The 19843-nt window shown below is 35.7% G+C and overlaps 1 protein-coding gene across 1 annotated transcript in view; it reads left to right on the top strand.

Moving 5' to 3' along the window:
- Positions 1-55: 55 nt before the first annotated feature.
- LOC128191942 (uncharacterized) overlaps positions 56-19843 on the top strand; it is a gene marked incomplete at its 5' end in the record, with an annotated part of 184658 nt that continues 164870 nt past the window's right edge. The window contains 23 exons of the mRNA XM_052864321.1: positions 56-164; positions 1131-1244; positions 2898-3011; positions 4663-4776; positions 4973-5086; positions 5349-5462; positions 6429-6542; positions 8194-8307; positions 9586-9699; positions 10271-10384; positions 10647-10760; positions 11352-11465; positions 11727-11840; positions 13118-13231; positions 13803-13916; positions 14179-14292; positions 14884-14997; positions 15259-15372; positions 16650-16763; positions 17335-17448; positions 17711-17824; positions 18415-18528; positions 18790-18903. Coding sequence (XP_052720281.1) covers positions 56-164; positions 1131-1244; positions 2898-3011; positions 4663-4776; positions 4973-5086; positions 5349-5462; positions 6429-6542; positions 8194-8307; positions 9586-9699; positions 10271-10384; positions 10647-10760; positions 11352-11465; positions 11727-11840; positions 13118-13231; positions 13803-13916; positions 14179-14292; positions 14884-14997; positions 15259-15372; positions 16650-16763; positions 17335-17448; positions 17711-17824; positions 18415-18528; positions 18790-18903 — 2617 coding nt within the window. The remainder of the gene's footprint in view (positions 165-1130; positions 1245-2897; positions 3012-4662; positions 4777-4972; positions 5087-5348; positions 5463-6428; positions 6543-8193; positions 8308-9585; positions 9700-10270; positions 10385-10646; positions 10761-11351; positions 11466-11726; positions 11841-13117; positions 13232-13802; positions 13917-14178; positions 14293-14883; positions 14998-15258; positions 15373-16649; positions 16764-17334; positions 17449-17710; positions 17825-18414; positions 18529-18789; positions 18904-19843) is intronic.

Here is a 19843-nt window from a genome sequence, read left to right as displayed (position 1 = left end):
TGAGACTGTGTTATCAAAAGTAAACGGTAAACTCTTATTCGGAATTGCAGTGATCAATGAGTGCTTGCCAGGTATTTGTCTAAACAACGGGACTTGTACAGACCTTGTGAATGACTACCAGTGCGACTGCGTTTCTGGATTTAATGGAACAAATTGTGAAAATAGTACGTACAGCTAATCCTATACTCAGTACATGTACATTGTATTTGTTGAAGATGAAAGGGCACTAAAGTTTGAGTCAGTTTTTGTATATACCTTGTTCTTCATTTTGGTCCGTTTAAAATATTGAATGCTGGCTTTGGTTGGTGAGAAGATTTTCAAAACGAGGTATGGAAGATGTGGCATTTGTATTTTTTTAGCTTGAGTGAGTAGATTCCGTTAACCGCATTCTGTCAGATATCGTCGAGTGTAAAACACAGTCATGTCAAAACAGAGGAACTTGTAAAGATCTGATTATTGATTATGAATGTAATTGCATAAACGGGTTTGATGGAACAAATTGCTCAAATTGTCAAGAATGATAGGTCAAACCTGATGAAAGTATAGTCTATTCGTACTGATCTAATTAGTTTGTGTTCTTTCTTTATATTGAAACGCGGTCTATTTTTTTCTAACGAATTCATCTTTGCTACTCTTAGTCGCCCATTTGAGAAGATTTGTGTAATATCTTTGATAAGCATAACAATATGAGAAATAGTGGAGGATCAAATTATAAGATTTATTTCTGTTCAAAGATTTCGTTCTTGAAATTGCAGATATTGATGACTGCTCACCGGATCCCTGTCAAAACAACGGAACCTGTACAGACCTGGTCAACGACTACCACTGCGATTGTGTTCCTGGATTTAATGGGACAAACTGTGAAAACGGTAAGTTCTGATAATGCGGTATTTGTATCAGATCCAACAGTACAAAATGCAAGGATGAGATTGAAATCTTCAGTTTTACATTGATCAAATCATTTGTTAGGTGATTAAGGTTTGTCAGTTGATAACCTTTTTCCAATTGACTTCAAAAGATATTGACAATGTTCAAAATATACTGCTACATTTGTATATCCATGATTAATCCTGAGAATTGTGTACCTTCTTTGCTGTTTTTAGTGAGGTTGTATTTGAAATTGATTTTAGATATCGATGACTGCCAAGCAGAACCTTGTCAAAACAATGGAACCTGTACAGACCTGGTCAACGACTACCAATGTGTTTGTATTGCAGGATTCAATGGAACAAATTGTGAAAACAGTAAGCGTTATGATTACGCACACCATTTTTGTGTGTGGGAATGAAAAAAAGTACAAAACTGATGATTCCTCAAGTGTTTGCTTAATATATCATGATATCGATAACCATTGAAGACACAGGTGTTCTATGAGACACGTGAAGACCCAAACGTTTGGTTTTATGCCTTTGAATAATAAATTTTGTTCATGAAATTTCAGATATTGACGAGTGTTCCCAAGGTCCCTGTCAAAACAACGGATCTTGTACAGACCTGGTCAACGACTACTATTGCGATTGTGTTCCTGGATTCAACGGAACAAATTGTGAAAACAGTACGTACATATGCACTACATATGCTTTATTTGCTTGAAATGAAACATTATAATAACCCATTTGAACGAGCTCGTATGTAGTTGCTTGTTGATGTTTTCTTCGGCCGTCCACTAAAGTATTTATTTTAGTGTGGGAGCGAATGATTTCGTTTGTCTTTCTGACACATTAGGTTTCGATGATGTACATAATTTAGGTTGAGATATCAAGATTTTGAGACTGTGTTATCAAAAGTAAACGGTAAACTCTTATTCGGAATTGCAGTGATCAATGAGTGCTTGCCAGGTATTTGTCTAAACAACGGGACTTGTACAGACCTTGTGAATGACTACCAGTGCGACTGCGTTTCTGGATTTAACGGAACAAATTGTGAAAATAGTACGTACAGCTAATCCTATACTCAGTACATGTACATTGTATTTGTTGAAGATGAAAGGGCACTAAAGTTTGAGTCAGTTTTTGTATATACCTTGTTCTTCATTTTGGTCCGTTTAAAATATTGAATGCTGGCTTTGGTTGGTGAGAAGATTTTCAAAACGAGGTATGGAAGATGTGGCATTTGTATTTTTTAGCTTGAGTGAGTAGATTCCGTTAACGGCATTCTGTCAGATATCGTCGAGTGTAAAACACAGTCATGTCAAAACAGAGGAACTTGTAAAGATCTGATTAATGATTATGAATGTAATTGCATAAACGGGTTTGATGGAACAAATTGCTCAAATTGTCAAGAATGATAGGTCAAACCTGATGAATGTATAGTCTATTCGTACTGATCTATTTAGTTTGTGTTCTTTCTTTATATTGAAACGCGGTCTATTTTTTTTCTAATGAATTCATCTTTGCTACTCTTAGTCGCCCATTTGAGAAGATTTGTGTTATATCTTTGATAAGCATAACAATATGAGAAATAGTGGAGGATCAAATTATAAGATTTATTTCTGTTCAAAGATTTCGTTCTTGAAATTGCAGATATTGATGACTGCTCACCGGATCCCTGTCAAAACAACGGAACCTGTACAGACCTGGTCAACGACTACCACTGCGATTGTGTTCCTGGATTTAATGGGACAAACTGTGAAAACGGTAAGATCTGATAATGCGGTATTTGTATCAGATCCAACAGTACAAAATGCAAGGATGAGATTGAAATCTTCAGTTTTACATCGATCAAATCATTTGTTAGGTGATTAAGGTTTGTCAGTTGATAACCTTTTTCCAATTGACTTCAAAAGATATTGACAATGTTCAAAATATACTGCTACATTTGTATATCCATGATTAATCCTGAGAATTGTGTACATTCTTTGCTGTTTTTAGTGAGGTTGTATTTGACATTGATTTTAGATATCGATGACTGCCAAGCAGAACCTTGTCAAAACAATGGAACCTGTACAGACCTGGTCAACGACTACCAATGTGTTTGTATTGCAGGATTCAATGGAACAAATTGTGAAAACAGTAAGCGTTATGATTACGCACACCATTTTTGTGTGTGGGAATGAAATAAGTACAAAACTGATGATTCCTCAAGTGTTTGCTTAATATATCATGATATCGATAACCATTGAAGACACAGGTGTTCTATGAGACACGTGAAGACCCAAACGTTTGGTTTTATGCCTTTGAATAATAAATTTTGTTCATGAAATTGCAGATATTGACGAGTGTTCCCAAGGTCCCTGTCAAAACAACGGATCTTGTACAGACCTGGTCAACGACTACTATTGCGATTGTGTTCCTGGATTCAACGGAACAAATTGTGAAAACAGTACGTACATATGCACTACATATGCTTTATTTGCTTGAAATGAAACACTATAATAACCCATTTGAACGAGCTCGTATGTAGTTACTTGTTGATGTTTTCTTCGGCCGTCCACTAAAGTATTTATTTTAGTGTGGGAGCGAATGATTTCGTTTGTCTTTCTGACACATTAGGTTTCGATGATGTACATAATTTAGGTTGAGATATCAAGATTTTGAGACTGTGTTATCAAAAGTAAACGGTAAACTCTTATTCGGAATTGCAGTGATCAATGAGTGCTTGCCAGGTATTTGTCTAAACAACGGGACTTGTACAGACCTTGTGAATGACTACCAGTGCGACTGCGTTTCTGGATTTAATGGAACAAATTGTGAAAATAGTACGTACAGCTAATCCTATACTCAGTACATGTACATTGTATTTGTTGAAGATGAAAGGGCACTAAAGTTTGAGTCAGTTTTTGTATATACCTTATTCTTCATTTTGGTCCGTTTAAAATATTGAATGCTGGCTTTGGTTGGTGAGAAGATTTTCAAAACGAGGTATGGAAGATGTGGCATTTGTATTTTTTAGCTTGAGTGAGTAGATTCCGTTAACGGCATTCTGTCAGATATCGTCGAGTGTAAAACACAGTCATGTCAAAACAGAGGAACTTGTAAAGATCTGATTATTGATTATGAATGTAATTGCATAAACGGGTTTGATGGAACAAATTGCTCAAATTGTCAAGAATGATAGGTCAAACCTGATGAAAGTATAGTCTATTCGTACTGATCTAATTAGTTTGTGTTCTTTCTTTATATTGAAACGCGGTCTATTTTTTTCTAATGAATTCATCTTTGCTACTCTTAGTCGCCCATTTGAGAAGATTTGTGTTATATCTTTGATAAGCATCACAATATGAGAAATAGTGGAGGATCAAATTATAAGATTTATTTCTGTTCAAAGATTTCGTTCTTGAAATTGCAGATATTGATGACTGCTCACCGGATCCCTGTCAAAACAACGGAACCTGTACAGACCTGGTCAACGACTACCACTGCGATTGTGTTCCTGGATTTAATGGGACAAACTGTGAAAACGGTAAGTTCTGATAATGCGGTATTTGTATCAGATCCAACAGTACAAAATGCAAGGATGAGATTGAAATCTTCAGTTTTACATTGATCAAATCATTTGTTAGGTGATTAAGGTTTGTCAGTTGATAACCTTTTTCCAATTGACTTCAAAAGATATTGACAATGTTCAAAATATACTGCTACATTTGTATATCCATGATTAATCCTGAGAATTGTGTACATTCTTTGCTGTTTTTAGTGAGGTTGTATTTGACATTGATTTTAGATATCGATGACTGCCAAGCAGAACCTTGTCAAAACAATGGAACCTGTACAGACCTGGTCAACGACTACCAATGTGTTTGTATTGCAGGATTCAATGGAACAAATTGTGAAAACAGTAAGCGTTATGATTACGCACACCATTTTTGTGTGTGGGAATGAAATAAGTACAAAACTGATGATTCCTCAAGTGTTTGCTTAATATATCATGATATCGATAACCATTGAAGACACAGGTGTTCTATGCGACACGTGAAGACCCAAACGTTTGGTTTTATGCCTTTGAATAATAAATTTTGTTCATGAAATTGCAGATATTGACGAGTGTTCCCAAGGTCCCTGTCAAAACAACGGATCTTGTACAGACCTGGTCAACGACTACTATTGCGATTGTGTTCCTGGATTCAACGGAACAAATTGTGAAAACAGTACGTACATATGCACTACATATGCTTTATTTGCTTGAAATGAAACACTATAATAACCCATTTGAACGAGCTCGTATGTAGTTGCTTGTTGATGTTTTCTTCGGCCGTCCACTAAAGTATTTATTTTAGTGTGGGAGCGAATGATTTCGTTTGTCTTTCTGACACATTAGGTTTCGATGATGTACATAATTTAGGTTGAGATATCAAGATTTTGAGACTGTGTTATCAAAAGTAAACGGTAAACTCTTATTCGGAATTGCAGTGATCAATGAGTGCTTGCCAGGTATTTGTCTAAACAACGGGACTTGTACAGACCTTGTGAATGACTACCAGTGCGACTGCGTTTCTGGATTTAATGGAACAAATTGTGAAAATAGTACGTACAGCTAATCCTATACTCAGTACATGTACATTGTATTTGTTGAAGATGAAAGGGCACTAAAGTTTGAGTCAGTTTTTGTATATACCTTGTTCTTCATTTTGGTCCGTTTAAAATATTGAATGCTGGCTTTGGTTGGTGAAAAGATTTTCAAAACAAGGTATGGAAGATGTGGCATTTGTATTTTTTAGCTTGAGTGAGTTGATTCCGTTAACGGCATTCTGTCAGATATCGTCGAGTGTAAAACACAGTCATGTCAAAACAGAGGAACTTGTAAAAATCTGATTATTGATTATGAATGTAATTGCATAAACGGGTTTGATGGAACAAATTGCTCAAATTGTCAAGAATGATAGGTCAAACCTGATGAATGTATAGTCTATTCGTACTGATCTATTTAGTTTGTGTTCTTTCTTTATATTGAAACGCGGTCTATTTTTTTTCTAATGAATTCATCTTTGCTACTCTTAGTCGCCCATTTGAGAAGATTTGTGTTATATCTTTGATAAGCATCACAATATGAGAAATAGTGGAGGATCAAATTATAAGATTTATTTCTGTTCAAAGATTTCGTTCTTGAAATTGCAGATATTGATGACTGCTCACCGGATCCCTGTCAAAACAACGGAACCTGTACAGACCTGGTCAACGACTACCACTGCGATTGTGTTCCTGGATTTAATGGGACAAACTGTGAAAACGGTAAGTTCTGATAATGCGGTATTTGTATCAGATCCAACAGTACAAAATGCAAGGATGAGATTGAAATCTTCAGTTTTACATTGATCAAATCATTTGTTAGGTGATTAAGGTTTGTCAGTTGATAACCTTTTTCCAATTGACTTCAAAAGATATTGACAATGTTCAAAATATACTGCTACATTTGTATATCCATGATTAATCCTGAGAATTGTGTACATTCTTTGCTGTTTTTAGTGAGGTTGTATTTGACATTGATTTTAGATATCGATGACTGCCAAGCAGAACCTTGTCAAAACAATGGAACCTGTACAGACCTGGTCAACGACTACCAATGTGTTTGTATTGCAGGATTCAATGGAACAAATTGTGAAAACAGTAAGCGTTATGATTACGCACACCATTTTTGTGTGTGGGAATGAAATAAGTACAAAACTGATGATTCCTCAAGTGTTTGCTTAATATATCATGATATCGATAACCATTGAAGACACAGGTGTTCTATGAGACACGTGAAGACCCAAACGTTTGGTTTTATGCCTTTGAATAATAAATTTTGTTCATGAAATTGCAGATATTGACGAGTGTTCCCAAGGTCCCTGTCAAAACAACGGATCTTGTACAGACCTGGTCAACGACTACTATTGCGATTGTGTTCCTGGATTCAACGGAACAAATTGTGAAAACAGTACGTACATATGCACTACATATGCTTTATTTGCTTGAAATGAAACACTATAATAACCCATTTGAACGAGCTCGTATGTAGTTGCTTGTTGATGTTTTCTTCGGCCGTCCACTAAAGTATTTATTTTAGTGTGGGAGCGAATGATTTCGTTTGTCTTTCTGACACATTAGGTTTCGATGATGTACATAATTTAGGTTGAGATATCAAGATTTTGAGACTGTGTTATCAAAAGTAAACGGTAAACTCTTATTCGGAATTGCAGTGATCAATGAGTGCTTGCCAGGTATTTGTCTAAACAACGGGACTTGTACAGACCTTGTGAATGACTACCAGTGCGACTGCGTTTCTGGATTTAACGGAACAAATTGTGAAAATAGTACGTACAGCTAATCCTATACTCAGTACATGTACATTGTATTTGTTGAAGATGAAAGGGCACTAAAGTTTGAGTCAGTTTTTGTATATACCTTGTTCTTCATTTTGGTCCGTTTAAAATATTGAATGCTGGCTTTGGTTGGTGAGAAGATTTTCAAAACGAGGTATGGAAGATGTGGCATTTGTATTTTTTAGCTTGAGTGAGTAGATTCCGTTAACGGCATTCTGTCAGATATCGTCGAGTGTAAAACACAGTCATGTCAAAACAGAGGAACTTGTAAAGATCTGATTATTGATTATGAATGTAATTGCATAAACGGGTTTGATGGAACAAATTGCTCAAATTGTCAAGAATGATAGGTCAAACCTGATGAAAGTATAGTCTATTCGTACTGATCTAATTAGTTTGTGTTCTTTCTTTATATTGAAACGCGGTCTATTTTTTTCTAATGAATTCATCTTTGCTACTCTTAGTCGCCCATTTGAGAAGATTTGTGTTATATCTTTGATAAGCATCACAATATGAGAAATAGTGGAGGATCAAATTATAAGATTTAATTCTGTTCAAAGATTTCGTTCTTGAAATTGCAGATATTGATGACTGCTCACCGGATCCCTGTCAAAACAACGGAACCTGTACAGACCTGGTCAACGACTACCACTGCGATTGTGTTCCTGGATTTAATGGGACAAACTGTGAAAACGGTAAGTTCTGATAATGCGGTATTTGTATCAGATCCAACAGTACAAAATGCAAGGATGAGATTGAAATCTTCAGTTTTACATTGATCAAATCATTTGTTAGGTGATTAAGGTTTGTCAGTTGATAACTTTTTTCCAATTGACTTCAAAAGATATTGACAATGTTCAAAATATACTGCTACATTTGTATATCCATGATTAATCCTGAGAATTGTGTACATTCTTTGCTGTTTTTAGTGAGGTTGTATTTGACATTGATTTTAGATATCGATGACTGCCAAGCAGAACCTTGTCAAAACAATGGAACCTGTACAGACCTGGTCAACGACTACCAATGTGTTTGTATTGCAGGATTCAATGGAACAAATTGTGAAAACAGTAAGCGTTATGATTACGCACACCATTTTTGTGTGTGGGAATGAAAAAAAGTACAAAACTGATGATTCCTCAAGTGTTTGCTTAATATATCATGATATCGATAACCATTGAAGACACAGGTGTTCTATGAGACACGTGAAGACCCAAACGTTTGGTTTTATGCCTTTGAATAATAAATTTTGTTCATGAAATTGCAGATATTGACGAGTGTTCCCAAGGTCCCTGTCAAAACAACGGATCTTGTACAGACCTGGTCAACGACTACTATTGCGATTGTGTTCCTGGATTCAACGGAACAAATTGTGAAAACAGTACGTACATATGCACTACATATGCTTTATTTGCTTGAAATGAAACACCATAATAACCCATTTGAACGAGCTCGTATGTAGTTGCTTGTTGATGTTTTCTTCGGCCGTCCACTAAAGTATTTATTTTAGTGTGGGAGCGAATGATTTCGTTTGTCTTTCTGACACATTAGGTTTCGATGATGTACATAATTTAGGTTGAGATATCAAGATTTTGAGACTGTGTTATCAAAAGTAAACGGTAAACTCTTATTCGGAATTGCAGTGATCAATGAGTGCTTGCCAGGTATTTGTCTAAACAACGGGACTTGTACAGACCTTGTGAATGACTACCAGTGCGACTGCGTTTCTGGATTTAATGGAACAAATTGTGAAAATAGTACGTACAGCTAATCCTATACTCAGTACATGTACATTGTATTTGTTGAAGATGAAAGGGCACTAAAGTTTGAGTCAGTTTTTGTATATACCTTGTTCTTCATTTTGGTCCGTTTAAAATATTGAATGCTGGCTTTGGTTGGTGAGAAGATTTTCAAAACGAGGTATGGAAGATGTGGCATTTGTATTTTTTAGCTTGAGTGAGTTGATTCCGTTAACGGCATTCTGTCAGATATCGTCGAGTGTAAAACACAGTCATGTCAAAACAGAGGAACTTGTAAAGATCTGATTATTGATTATGAATGTAATTGCATAAACGGGTTTGATGGAACAAATTGCTCAAATTGTCAAGAATGATAGGTCAAACCTGATGAATGTATAGTCTATTCGTACTGATCTATTTAGTTTGTGTTCTTTCTTTATATTGAAACGCGGTCTATTTTTTTTCTAATGAATTCATCTTTGCTACTCTTAGTCGCCCATTTGAGAAGATTTGTGTTATATCTTTGATAAGCATCACAATATGAGAAATAGTGGAGGATCAAATTATAAGATTTATTTCTGTTCAAAGAATTCGTTCTTGAAATTGCAGATATTGATGACTGCTCACCGGATCCCTGTCAAAACAACGGAACCTGTACAGACCTGGTCAACGACTACCACTGCGATTGTGTTCCTGGATTTAATGGGACAAACTGTGAAAACGGTAAGTTCTGATAATGCGGTATTTGTATCAGATCCAACAGTACAAAATGCAAGGATGAGATTGAAATCTTCAGTTTTACATTGATCAAATCATTTGTTAGGTGATTAAGGTTTGTCAGTTGATAACCTTTTTCCAATTGACTTCAAAAGATATTGACAATGTTCAAAATATACTGCTACATTTGTATATCAATGATTAATCCTGAGAATTGTGTACATTCTTTGCTGTTTTTAGTGAGGTTGTATTTGACATTGATTTTAGATATCGATGACTGCCAAGCAGAACCTTGTCAAAACAATGGAACCTGTACAGACCTGGTCAACGACTACCAATGTGTTTGTATTGCAGGATTCAATGGAACAAATTGTGAAAACAGTAAGCGTTATGATTACGCACACCATTTTTGTGTGTGGGAATGAAATAAGTACAAAACTGATGATTCCTCAAGTGTTTGCTTAATATATCATGATATCGATAACCATTGAAGACACAGGTGTTCTATGAGACACGTGAAGACCCAAACGTTTGGTTTTATGCCTTTGAATAATAAATTTTGTTCATGAAATTTCAGATATTGACGAGTGTTCCCAAGGTCCCTGTCAAAACAACGGATCTTGTACAGACCTGGTCAACGACTACTATTGCGATTGTGTTCCTGGATTCAACGGAACAAATTGTGAAAACAGTACGTACATATGCACTACATATGCTTTATTTGCTTGAAATGAAACATTATAATAACCCATTTGAACGAGCTCGTATGTAGTTGCTTGTTGATGTTTTCTTCGGCCGTCCACTAAAGTATTTATTTTAGTGTGGGAGCGAATGATTTCGTTTGTCTTTCTGACACATTAGGTTTCGATGATGTACATAATTTAGGTTGAGATATCAAGATTTTGAGACTGTGTTATCAAAAGTAAACGGTAAACTCTTATTCGGAATTGCAGTGATCAATGAGTGCTTGCCAGGTATTTGTCTAAACAACGGGACTTGTACAGACCTTGTGAATGACTACCAGTGCGACTGCGTTTCTGGATTTAACGGAACAAATTGTGAAAATAGTACGTACAGCTAATCCTATACTCAGTACATGTACATTGTATTTGTTGAAGATGAAAGGGCACTAAAGTTTGAGTCAGTTTTTGTATATACCTTGTCCTTCATTTTGGTCCGTTTAAAATATTGAATGCTGGCTTTGGTTGGTGAGAAGATTTTCAAAACGAGGTATGGAAGATGTGGCATTTGTATTTTTTAGCTTGAGTGAGTAGATTCCGTTAACGGCATTCTGTCAGATATCGTCGAGTGTAAAACACAGTTATGTCAAAACAGAGGAACTTGTAAAGATCTGATTATTGATTATGAATGTAATTGCATAAACGGGTTTGATGGAACAAATTGCTCAAATTGTCAAGAATGATAGGTCAAACCTGATGAATGTATAGTCTATTCGTACTGATCTATTTAGTTTGTGTTCTTTCTTTATATTGAAACGCGGTCTATTTTTTTTCTAATGAATTCATCTTTGCTACTCTTAGTCGCCCATTTGAGAAGATTTGTGTTATATCTTTGATAAGCATCACAATATGAGAAATAGTGGAGGATCAAATTATAAGATTTATTTCTGTTCAAAGATTTCGTTCTTGAAATTGCAGATATTGATGACTGCTCACCGGATCCCTGTCAAAACAACGGAACCTGTACAGACCTGGTCAACGACTACCACTGCGATTGTGTTCCTGGATTTAATGGGACAAACTGTGAAAACGGTAAGTTCTGATAATGCGGTATTTGTATCAGATCCAACAGTACAAAATGCAAGGATGAGATTGAAATCTTCAGTTTTACATTGATCAAATCATTTGTTAGGTGATTAAGGTTTGTCAGTTGATAACCTTTTTCCAATTGACTTCAAAAGATATTGACAATGTTCAAAATATACTGCTACATTTGTATATCCATGATTAATCCTGAGAATTGTGTACATTCTTTGCTGTTTTTAGTGAGGTTGTATTTGACATTGATTTTAGATATCGATGACTGCCAAGCAGAACCTTGTCAAAACAATGGAACCTGTACAGACCTGGTCAACGACTACCAATGTGTTTGTATTGCAGGATTCAATGGAACAAATTGTGAAAACAGTAAGCGTTATGATTACGCACACCATTTTTGTGTGTGGGAATGAAATAAGTACAAAACTGATGATTCCTCAAGTGTTTGCTTAATATATCATGATATCGATAACCATTGAAGACACAGGTGTTCTATGAGACACGTGAAGACCCAAACGTTTGGTTTTATGCCTTTGAATAATAAATTTTGTTCATGAAATTTCAGATATTGACGAGTGTTCCCAAGGTCCCTGTCAAAACAACGGATCTTGTACAGACCTGGTCAACGACTACTATTGCGATTGTGTTCCTGGATTCAACGGAACAAATTGTGAAAACAGTACATACATATGCACTACATATGCTTTATTTGCTTGAAATGAAACATTATAATAACCCATTTGAACGAGCTCGTATGTAGTTGCTTTTTGATGTTTTCTTCGGCCGTCCACTAAAGTATTTATTTTAGTGTGGGAGCGAATGATTTCGTTTGTCTTTCTGACACATTAGGTTTCGATGATGTACATAATTTAGGTTGAGATATCAAGATTTTGAGACTGTGTTATCAAAAGTAAACGGTAAACTCTTATTCGGAATTGCAGTGATCAATGAGTGCTTGCCAGGTACTTGTCTAAACAACGGGACTTGTACAGACCTTGTGAATGACTACCAGTGCGACTGCGTTTCTGGATTTAATGGAACAAATTGTGAAAATAGTACGTACAGCTAATCCTATACTCAGTACATGTACATTGTATTTGTTGAAGATGAAAGGGCACTAAAGTTTGAGTCAGTTTTTGTATATACCTTGTTCTTCATTTTGGTCCGTTTAAAATATTGAATGCTGGCTTTGGTTGGTGAGAAGATTTTCAAAACGAGGTATGGAAGATGTGGCATTTGTATTTTTTAGCTTGAGTGAGTAGATTCCGTTAACGGCATTCTGTCAGATATCGTCGAGTGTAAAACACAGTCATGTCAAAACAGAGGAACTTGTAAAGATCTGATTATTGATTATGAATGTAATTGCATAAACGGGTTTGATGGAACAAATTGCTCAAATTGTCAAGAATGATAGGTCAAACCTGATGAATGTATAGTCTATTCGTACTGATCTATTTAGTTTGTGTTCTTTCTTTATATTGAAACGCGGTCTATTTTTTTTCTAATGAATTCATCTTTGCTACTCTTAGTCGCCCATTTGAGAAGATTTGTGTTATATCTTTGATGAGCATCACAATATGAGAAATAGTGGAGGATCAAATTATAAGATTTATTTCTGTTCAAAGATTTCGTTCTTGAAATTGCAGATATTGATGACTGCTCACCGGATCCCTGTCAAAACAACGGAACCTGTACAGACCTGGTCAACGACTACCACTGCGATTGTGTTCCTGGATTTAATGGGACAAACTGTGAAAACGGTAAGTTCTGATAATGCGGTATTTGTATCAGATCCAACAGTACAAAATGCAAGGATGAGATTGAAATCTTCAGTTTTACATTGATCAAATCATTTGTTAGGTGATTAAGGTTTGTCAGTTGATAACCTTTTTCCAATTGACTTCAAAAGATATTGACAATGTTCAAAATATACTGCTACATTTGTATATCCATGATTAATCCTGAGAATTGTGTACATTCTTTGCTGTTTTTAGTGAGGTTGTATTTGACATTGATTTTAGATATCGATGACTGCCAAGCAGAACCTTGTCAAAACAATGGAACCTGTACAGACCTGGTCAACGACTACCAATGTGTTTGTATTGCAGGATTCAATGGAACAAATTGTGAAAACAGTAAGCGTTATGATTACGCACACCATTTTTGTGTGTGGGAATGAAATAAGTACAAAACTGATGATTCCTCAAGTGTTTGCTTAATATATCATGATATCGATAACCATTGAAGACACAGGTGTTCTATGAGACACGTGAAGACCCAAACGTTTGGTTTTATGCCTTTGAATAATAAATTTTGTTCATGAAATTGCAGATATTGACGAGTGTTCCCAAGGTCCCTGTCAAAACAACGGATCTTGTACAGACCTGGTCAACGACTACCATTGCGATTGTGTTCCTGGATTCAACGGAACAAATTGTGAAAACAGTACGTACATATGCACTACATATGCTTTATTTGCTTGAAATGAAACACTATAATAACCCATTTGAACGAGCTCGTATGTAGTTTCTTTTTGATGTTTTCTTCGGCCGTCCACTAAAGTATTTATTTTAGTGTGGGAGCGAATGATTTCGTTTGTCTTTCTGACACATTAGGTTTCGATGATGTACATAATTTAGGTTGAGATATCAAGATTTTGAGACTGTGTTATCAAAAGTAAACGGTAAACTCTTATTCGGAATTGCAGTGATCAATGAGTGCTTGCCAGGTACTTGTCTAAACAACGGGACTTGTACAGACCTTGTGAATGACTACCAGTGCGACTGCGTTTCTGGATTTAATGGAACAAATTGTGAAAATAGTACGTACAGCTAATCCTATACTCAGTACATGTACATTGTATTTGTTGAAGATGAAAGGGCACTAAAGTTTGAGTCAGTTTTTGTATATACCTTGTTCTTCATTTTGGTCCGTTTAAAATATTGAATGCTGGCTTTGGTTGGTGAGAAGATTTTCAAAACGAGGTATGGAAGATGTGGCATTTGTATTTTTTAGCTTGAGTGAGTAGATTCCGTTAACGGCATTCTGTCAGATATCGTCGAGTGTAAAACACAGTCATGTCAAAACAGAGGAACTTGTAAAGATCTGATTATTGATTATGAATGTAATTGCATAAACGGGTTTGATGGAACAAATTGCTCAAATTGTCAAGAATGATAGGTCAAACCTGATGAATGTATAGTCTATTCGTACTGATCTATTTAGTTTGTGTTCTTTCTTTATATTGAAACGCGGTCTATTTTTTTTCTAATGAATTCATCTTTGCTACTCTTAGTCGCCCATTTGAGAAGATTTGTGTTATATCTTTGATAAGCATCACAATATGAGAAATAGTGGAGGATCAAATTATAAGATTTATTTCTGTTCAAAGATTTCGTTCTTGAAATTGCAGATATTGATGACTGCTCACCGGATCCCTGTCAAAACAACGGAACCTGTACAGACCTGGTCAACGACTACCACTGCGATTGTGTTCCTGGATTTAATGGGACAAACTGTGAAAACGGTAAGTTCTGATAATGCGGTATTTGTATCAGATCCAACAGTACAAAATGCAAGGATGAGATTGAAATCTTCAGTTTTACATTGATCAAATCATTTGTTAGGTGATTAAGGTTTGTCAGTTGATAACCTTTTTCCAATTGACTTCAAAAGATATTGACAATGTTCAAAATATACTGCTACATTTGTATATCCATGATTAATCCTGAGAATTGTGTACATTATTTGCTGTTTTTAGTGAGGTTGTATTTGACATTGATTTTAGATATCGATGACTGCCAAGCAGAACCTTGTCAAAACAATGGAACCTGTACAGACCTGGTCAACGACTACCAATGTGTTTGTATTGCAGGATTCAATGGAACAAATTGTGAAAACAGTAAGCGTTATGATTACGCACACCATTTTTGTGTGTGGGAATGAAATAAGTACAAAACTGATGATTCCTCAAGTGTTTGCTTAATATATCATGATATCGATAACCATTGAAGACACAGGTGTTCTATGAGACACGTGAAGACCCAAACGTTTGGTTTTATGCCTTTGAATAATAAATTTTGTTCATGAAATTGCAGATATTGACGAGTGTTCCCAAGGTCCCTGTCAAAACAACGGATCTTGTACAGACCTGGTCAACGACTACTATTGCGATTGTGTTCCTGGATTCAACGGAACAAATTGTGAAAACAGTACGTACATATGCACTACATATGCTTTATTTGCTTGAAATGAAACACTATAATAACCCATTTGAACGAGCTCGTATGTAGTTGCTTGTTGATGTTTTCTTCGGCCGTCCACTAAAGTATTTATTTTAGTGTGGGAGCGAATGATTTCGTTTGTCTTTCTGACACATTAGGTTTCGATGATGTACATAATTTAGGTTGAGATATCAAGATTTTGAGACTGTGTTATCAAAAGTAAACGGTAAACTCTTATTCGGAATTGCAGTGATCAATGAGTGCTTGCCAGGTACTTGTCTAAACAACGGGACTTGTACAGACCTTGTGAATGACTACCAGTGCGACTGCGTTTCTGGATTTAATGGAACAAATTGTGAAAATAGTACGTACAGCTAATCCTATACTCAGTACATGTACATTGTATTTGTTGAAGATGAAAGGGCACTAAAGTTTGAGTCAGTTTTTGTATATACCTTGTTCTTCATTTTGGTCCGTTTAAAATATTGAATGCTGGCTTTGGTTGGTGAGAAGATTTTCAAAACGAGGTATGGAAGATGTGGCATTTGTATTTTTTAGCTTGAGTGAGTAGATTCCGTTAACGGCATTCTGTCAGATATCGTCGAGTGTAAAACACAGTCATGTCAAAACAGAGGAACTTGTAAAGATCTGATTATTGATTATGAATGTAATTGCATAAACGGGTTTGATGGAACAAATTGCTCAAATTGTCAAGAATGATAGGTCAAACCTGATGAATGTATAGTCTATTCGTACTGATCTATTTAGTTTGTGTTCTTTCTTTATATTGAAACGCGGTCTATTTTTTTTCTAATGAATTCATCTTTGCTACTCTTAGTCGCCCATTTGAGAAGATTTGTGTTATATCTTTGATAAGCATCACAATATGAGAAATAGTGGAGGATCAAATTATAAGATTTATTTCTGTTCAAAGATTTCGTTCTTGAAATTGCAGATATTGATGACTGCTCACCGGATCCCTGTCAAAACAACGGAACCTGTACAGACCTGGTCAACGACTACCACTGCGATTGTGTTCCTGGATTTAATGGGACAAACTGTGAAAACGGTAAGTTCTGATAATGCGGTATTTGTATCAGATCCAACAGTACAAAATGCAAGGATGAGATTGAAATCTTCAGTTTTACATTGATCAAATCATTTGTTAGGTGATTAAGGTTTGTCAGTTGATAACCTTTTTCCAATTGACTTCAAAAGATATTGACAATGTTCAAAATATACTGCTACATTTGTATATCCATGATTAATCCTGAGAATTGTGTACATTCTTTGCTGTTTTTAGTGAGGTTGTATTTGACATTGATTTTAGATATCGATGACTGCCAAGCAGAACCTTGTCAAAACAATGGAACCTGTACAGACCTGGTCAACGACTACCAATGTGTTTGTATTGCAGGATTCAATGGAACAAATTGTGAAAACAGTAAGCGTTATGATTACGCACACCATTTTTGTGTGTGGGAATGAAATAAGTACAAAACTGATGATTCCTCAAGTGTTTGCTTAATATATCATGATATCGATAACCATTGAAGACACAGGTGTTCTATGAGACACGTGAAGACCCAAACGTTTGGTTTTATGCCTTTGAATAATAAATTTTGTTCATGAAATTGCAGATATTGACGAGTGTTCCCAAGGTCCCTGTCAAAACAACGGATCTTGTACAGACCTGGTCAACGACTACCATTGCGATTGTGTTCCTGGATTCAACGGAACAAATTGTGAAAACAGTACGTACATATGCACTACATATGCTTTATTTGCTTGAAATGAAACACTATAATAACCCATTTGAACGAGCTCGTATGTAGTTGCTTTTTGATGTTTTCTTCGGCCGTCCACTAAAGTATTTATTTTAGTGTGGGAGCGAATGATTTCGTTTGTCTTTCTGACACATTAGGTTTCGATGATGTACATAATTTAGGTTGAGATATCAAGATTTTGAGACTGTGTTATCAAAAGTAAACGGTAAACTCTTATTCGGAATTGCAGTGATCAATGAGTGCTTGCCAGGTACTTGTCTAAACAACGGGACTTGTACAGACCTTGTGAATGACTACCAGTGCGACTGCGTTTCTGGATTTAATGGAACAAATTGTGAAAATAGTACGTACAGCTAATCCTATACTCAGTACATGTACATTGTATTTGTTGAAGATGAAAGGGCACTAAAGTTTGAGTCAGTTTTTGTATATACCTTGTTCTTCATTTTGGTCCGTTTAAAATATTGAATGCTGGCTTTGGTTGGTGAGAAGATTTTCAAAACGAGGTATGGAAGATGTGGCATTTGTATTTTTTAGCTTGAGTGAGTAGATTCCGTTAACGGCATTCTGTCAGATATCGTCGAGTGTAAAACACAGTCATGTCAAAACAGAGGAACTTGTAAAGATCTGATTATTGATTATGAATGTAATTGCATAAACGGGTTTGATGGAACAAATTGCTCAAATTGTCAAGAATGATAGGTCAAACCTGATGAATGTATAGTCTATTCGTACTGATCTATTTAGTTTGTGTTCTTTCTTTATATTGAAACGCGGTCTATTTTTTTCTAATGAATTCATCTTTGCTACTCTTAGTCGCCCATTTGAGAAGATTTGTGTTATATCTTTGATAAGCATCACAATATGAGAAATAGTGGAGGATCAAATTATAAGATTTATTTCTGTTCAAAGATTTCGTTCTTGAAATTGCAGATATTGATGACTGCTCACCGGATCCCTGTCAAAACAACGGAACCTGTACAGACCTGGTCAACGACTACCACTGCGATTGTGTTCCTGGATTTAATGGGACAAACTGTGAAAACGGTAAGTTCTGATAATGCGGTATTTGTATCAGATCCAACAGTACAAAATGCAAGGATGAGATTGAAATCTTCAGTTTTACATTGATCAAATCATTTGTTAGGTGATTAAGGTTTGTCAGTTGATAACCTTTTTCCAATTGACTTCAAAAGATATTGACAATGTTCAAAATATACTGCTACATTTGTATATCCATGATTAATCCTGAGAATTGTGTACATTATTTGCTGTTTTTAGTGAGGTTGTATTTGACATTGATTTTAGATATCGATGACTGCCAAGCAGAACCTTGTCAAAACAATGGAACCTGTACAGACCTGGTCAACGACTACCAATGTGTTTGTATTGCAGGATTCAATGGAACAAATTGTGAAAACAGTAAGCGTTATGATTACGCACACCATTTTTGTGTGTGGGAATGAAATAAGTACAAAACTGATGATTCCTCAAGTGTTTGCTTAATATATCATGATATCGATAACCATTGAAGACACAGGTGTTCTATGAGACACGTGAAGACCCAAACGTTTGGTTTTATGCCTTTGAATAATAAATTTTGTTCATGAAATTGCAGATATTGACGAGTGTTCCCAAGGTCCCTGTCAAAACAACGGATCTTGTACAGACCTGGTCAACGACTACTATTGCGATTGTGTTCCTGGATTCAACGGAACAAATTGTGAAAACAGTACGTACATATGCACTACATATGCTTTATTTGCTTGAAATGAAACACTATAATAACCCATTTGAACGAGCTCGTATGTAGTTGCTTGTTGATGTTTTCTTCGGCCGTCCACTAAAGTATTTATTTTAGTGTGGGAGCGAATGATTTCGTTTGTCTTTCTGACACATTAGGTTTCGATGATGTACATAATTTAGGTTGAGATATCAAGATTTTGAGACTGTGTTATCAAAAGTAAACGGTAAACTCTTATTCGGAATTGCAGTGATCAATGAGTGCTTGCCAGGTACTTGTCTAAACAACGGGACTTGTACAGACCTTGTGAATGACTACCAGTGCGACTGCGTTTCTGGATTTAATGGAATAAACTGTGAAAATAGTACGTACAGCTAATCCTATACTCAGTACATGTACATTGTATTTGTTGAAGATGAAAGGGCACTAAAGTTTGAGTCAGTTTTTGTATATACCTTGTTCTTCATTTTGGTCCGTTTAAAATATTGAATGCTGGCTTTGGTTGGTGAGAAGATTTTCAAAACGAGGTATGGAAGATGTGGCATTTGTATTTTTTAGCTTGAGTGAGTAGATTCCGTTAACGGCATTCTGTCAGATATCGTCGAGTGTAAAACACAG

This window comes from Crassostrea angulata, chromosome 1, assembly GCF_025612915.1.
Source record: "Crassostrea angulata isolate pt1a10 chromosome 1, ASM2561291v2, whole genome shotgun sequence".
NCBI lineage: Eukaryota > Metazoa > Mollusca > Bivalvia > Ostreida > Ostreidae > Magallana > Magallana angulata.
This window is presented reverse-complemented; position numbering and strand designations above follow the sequence as displayed.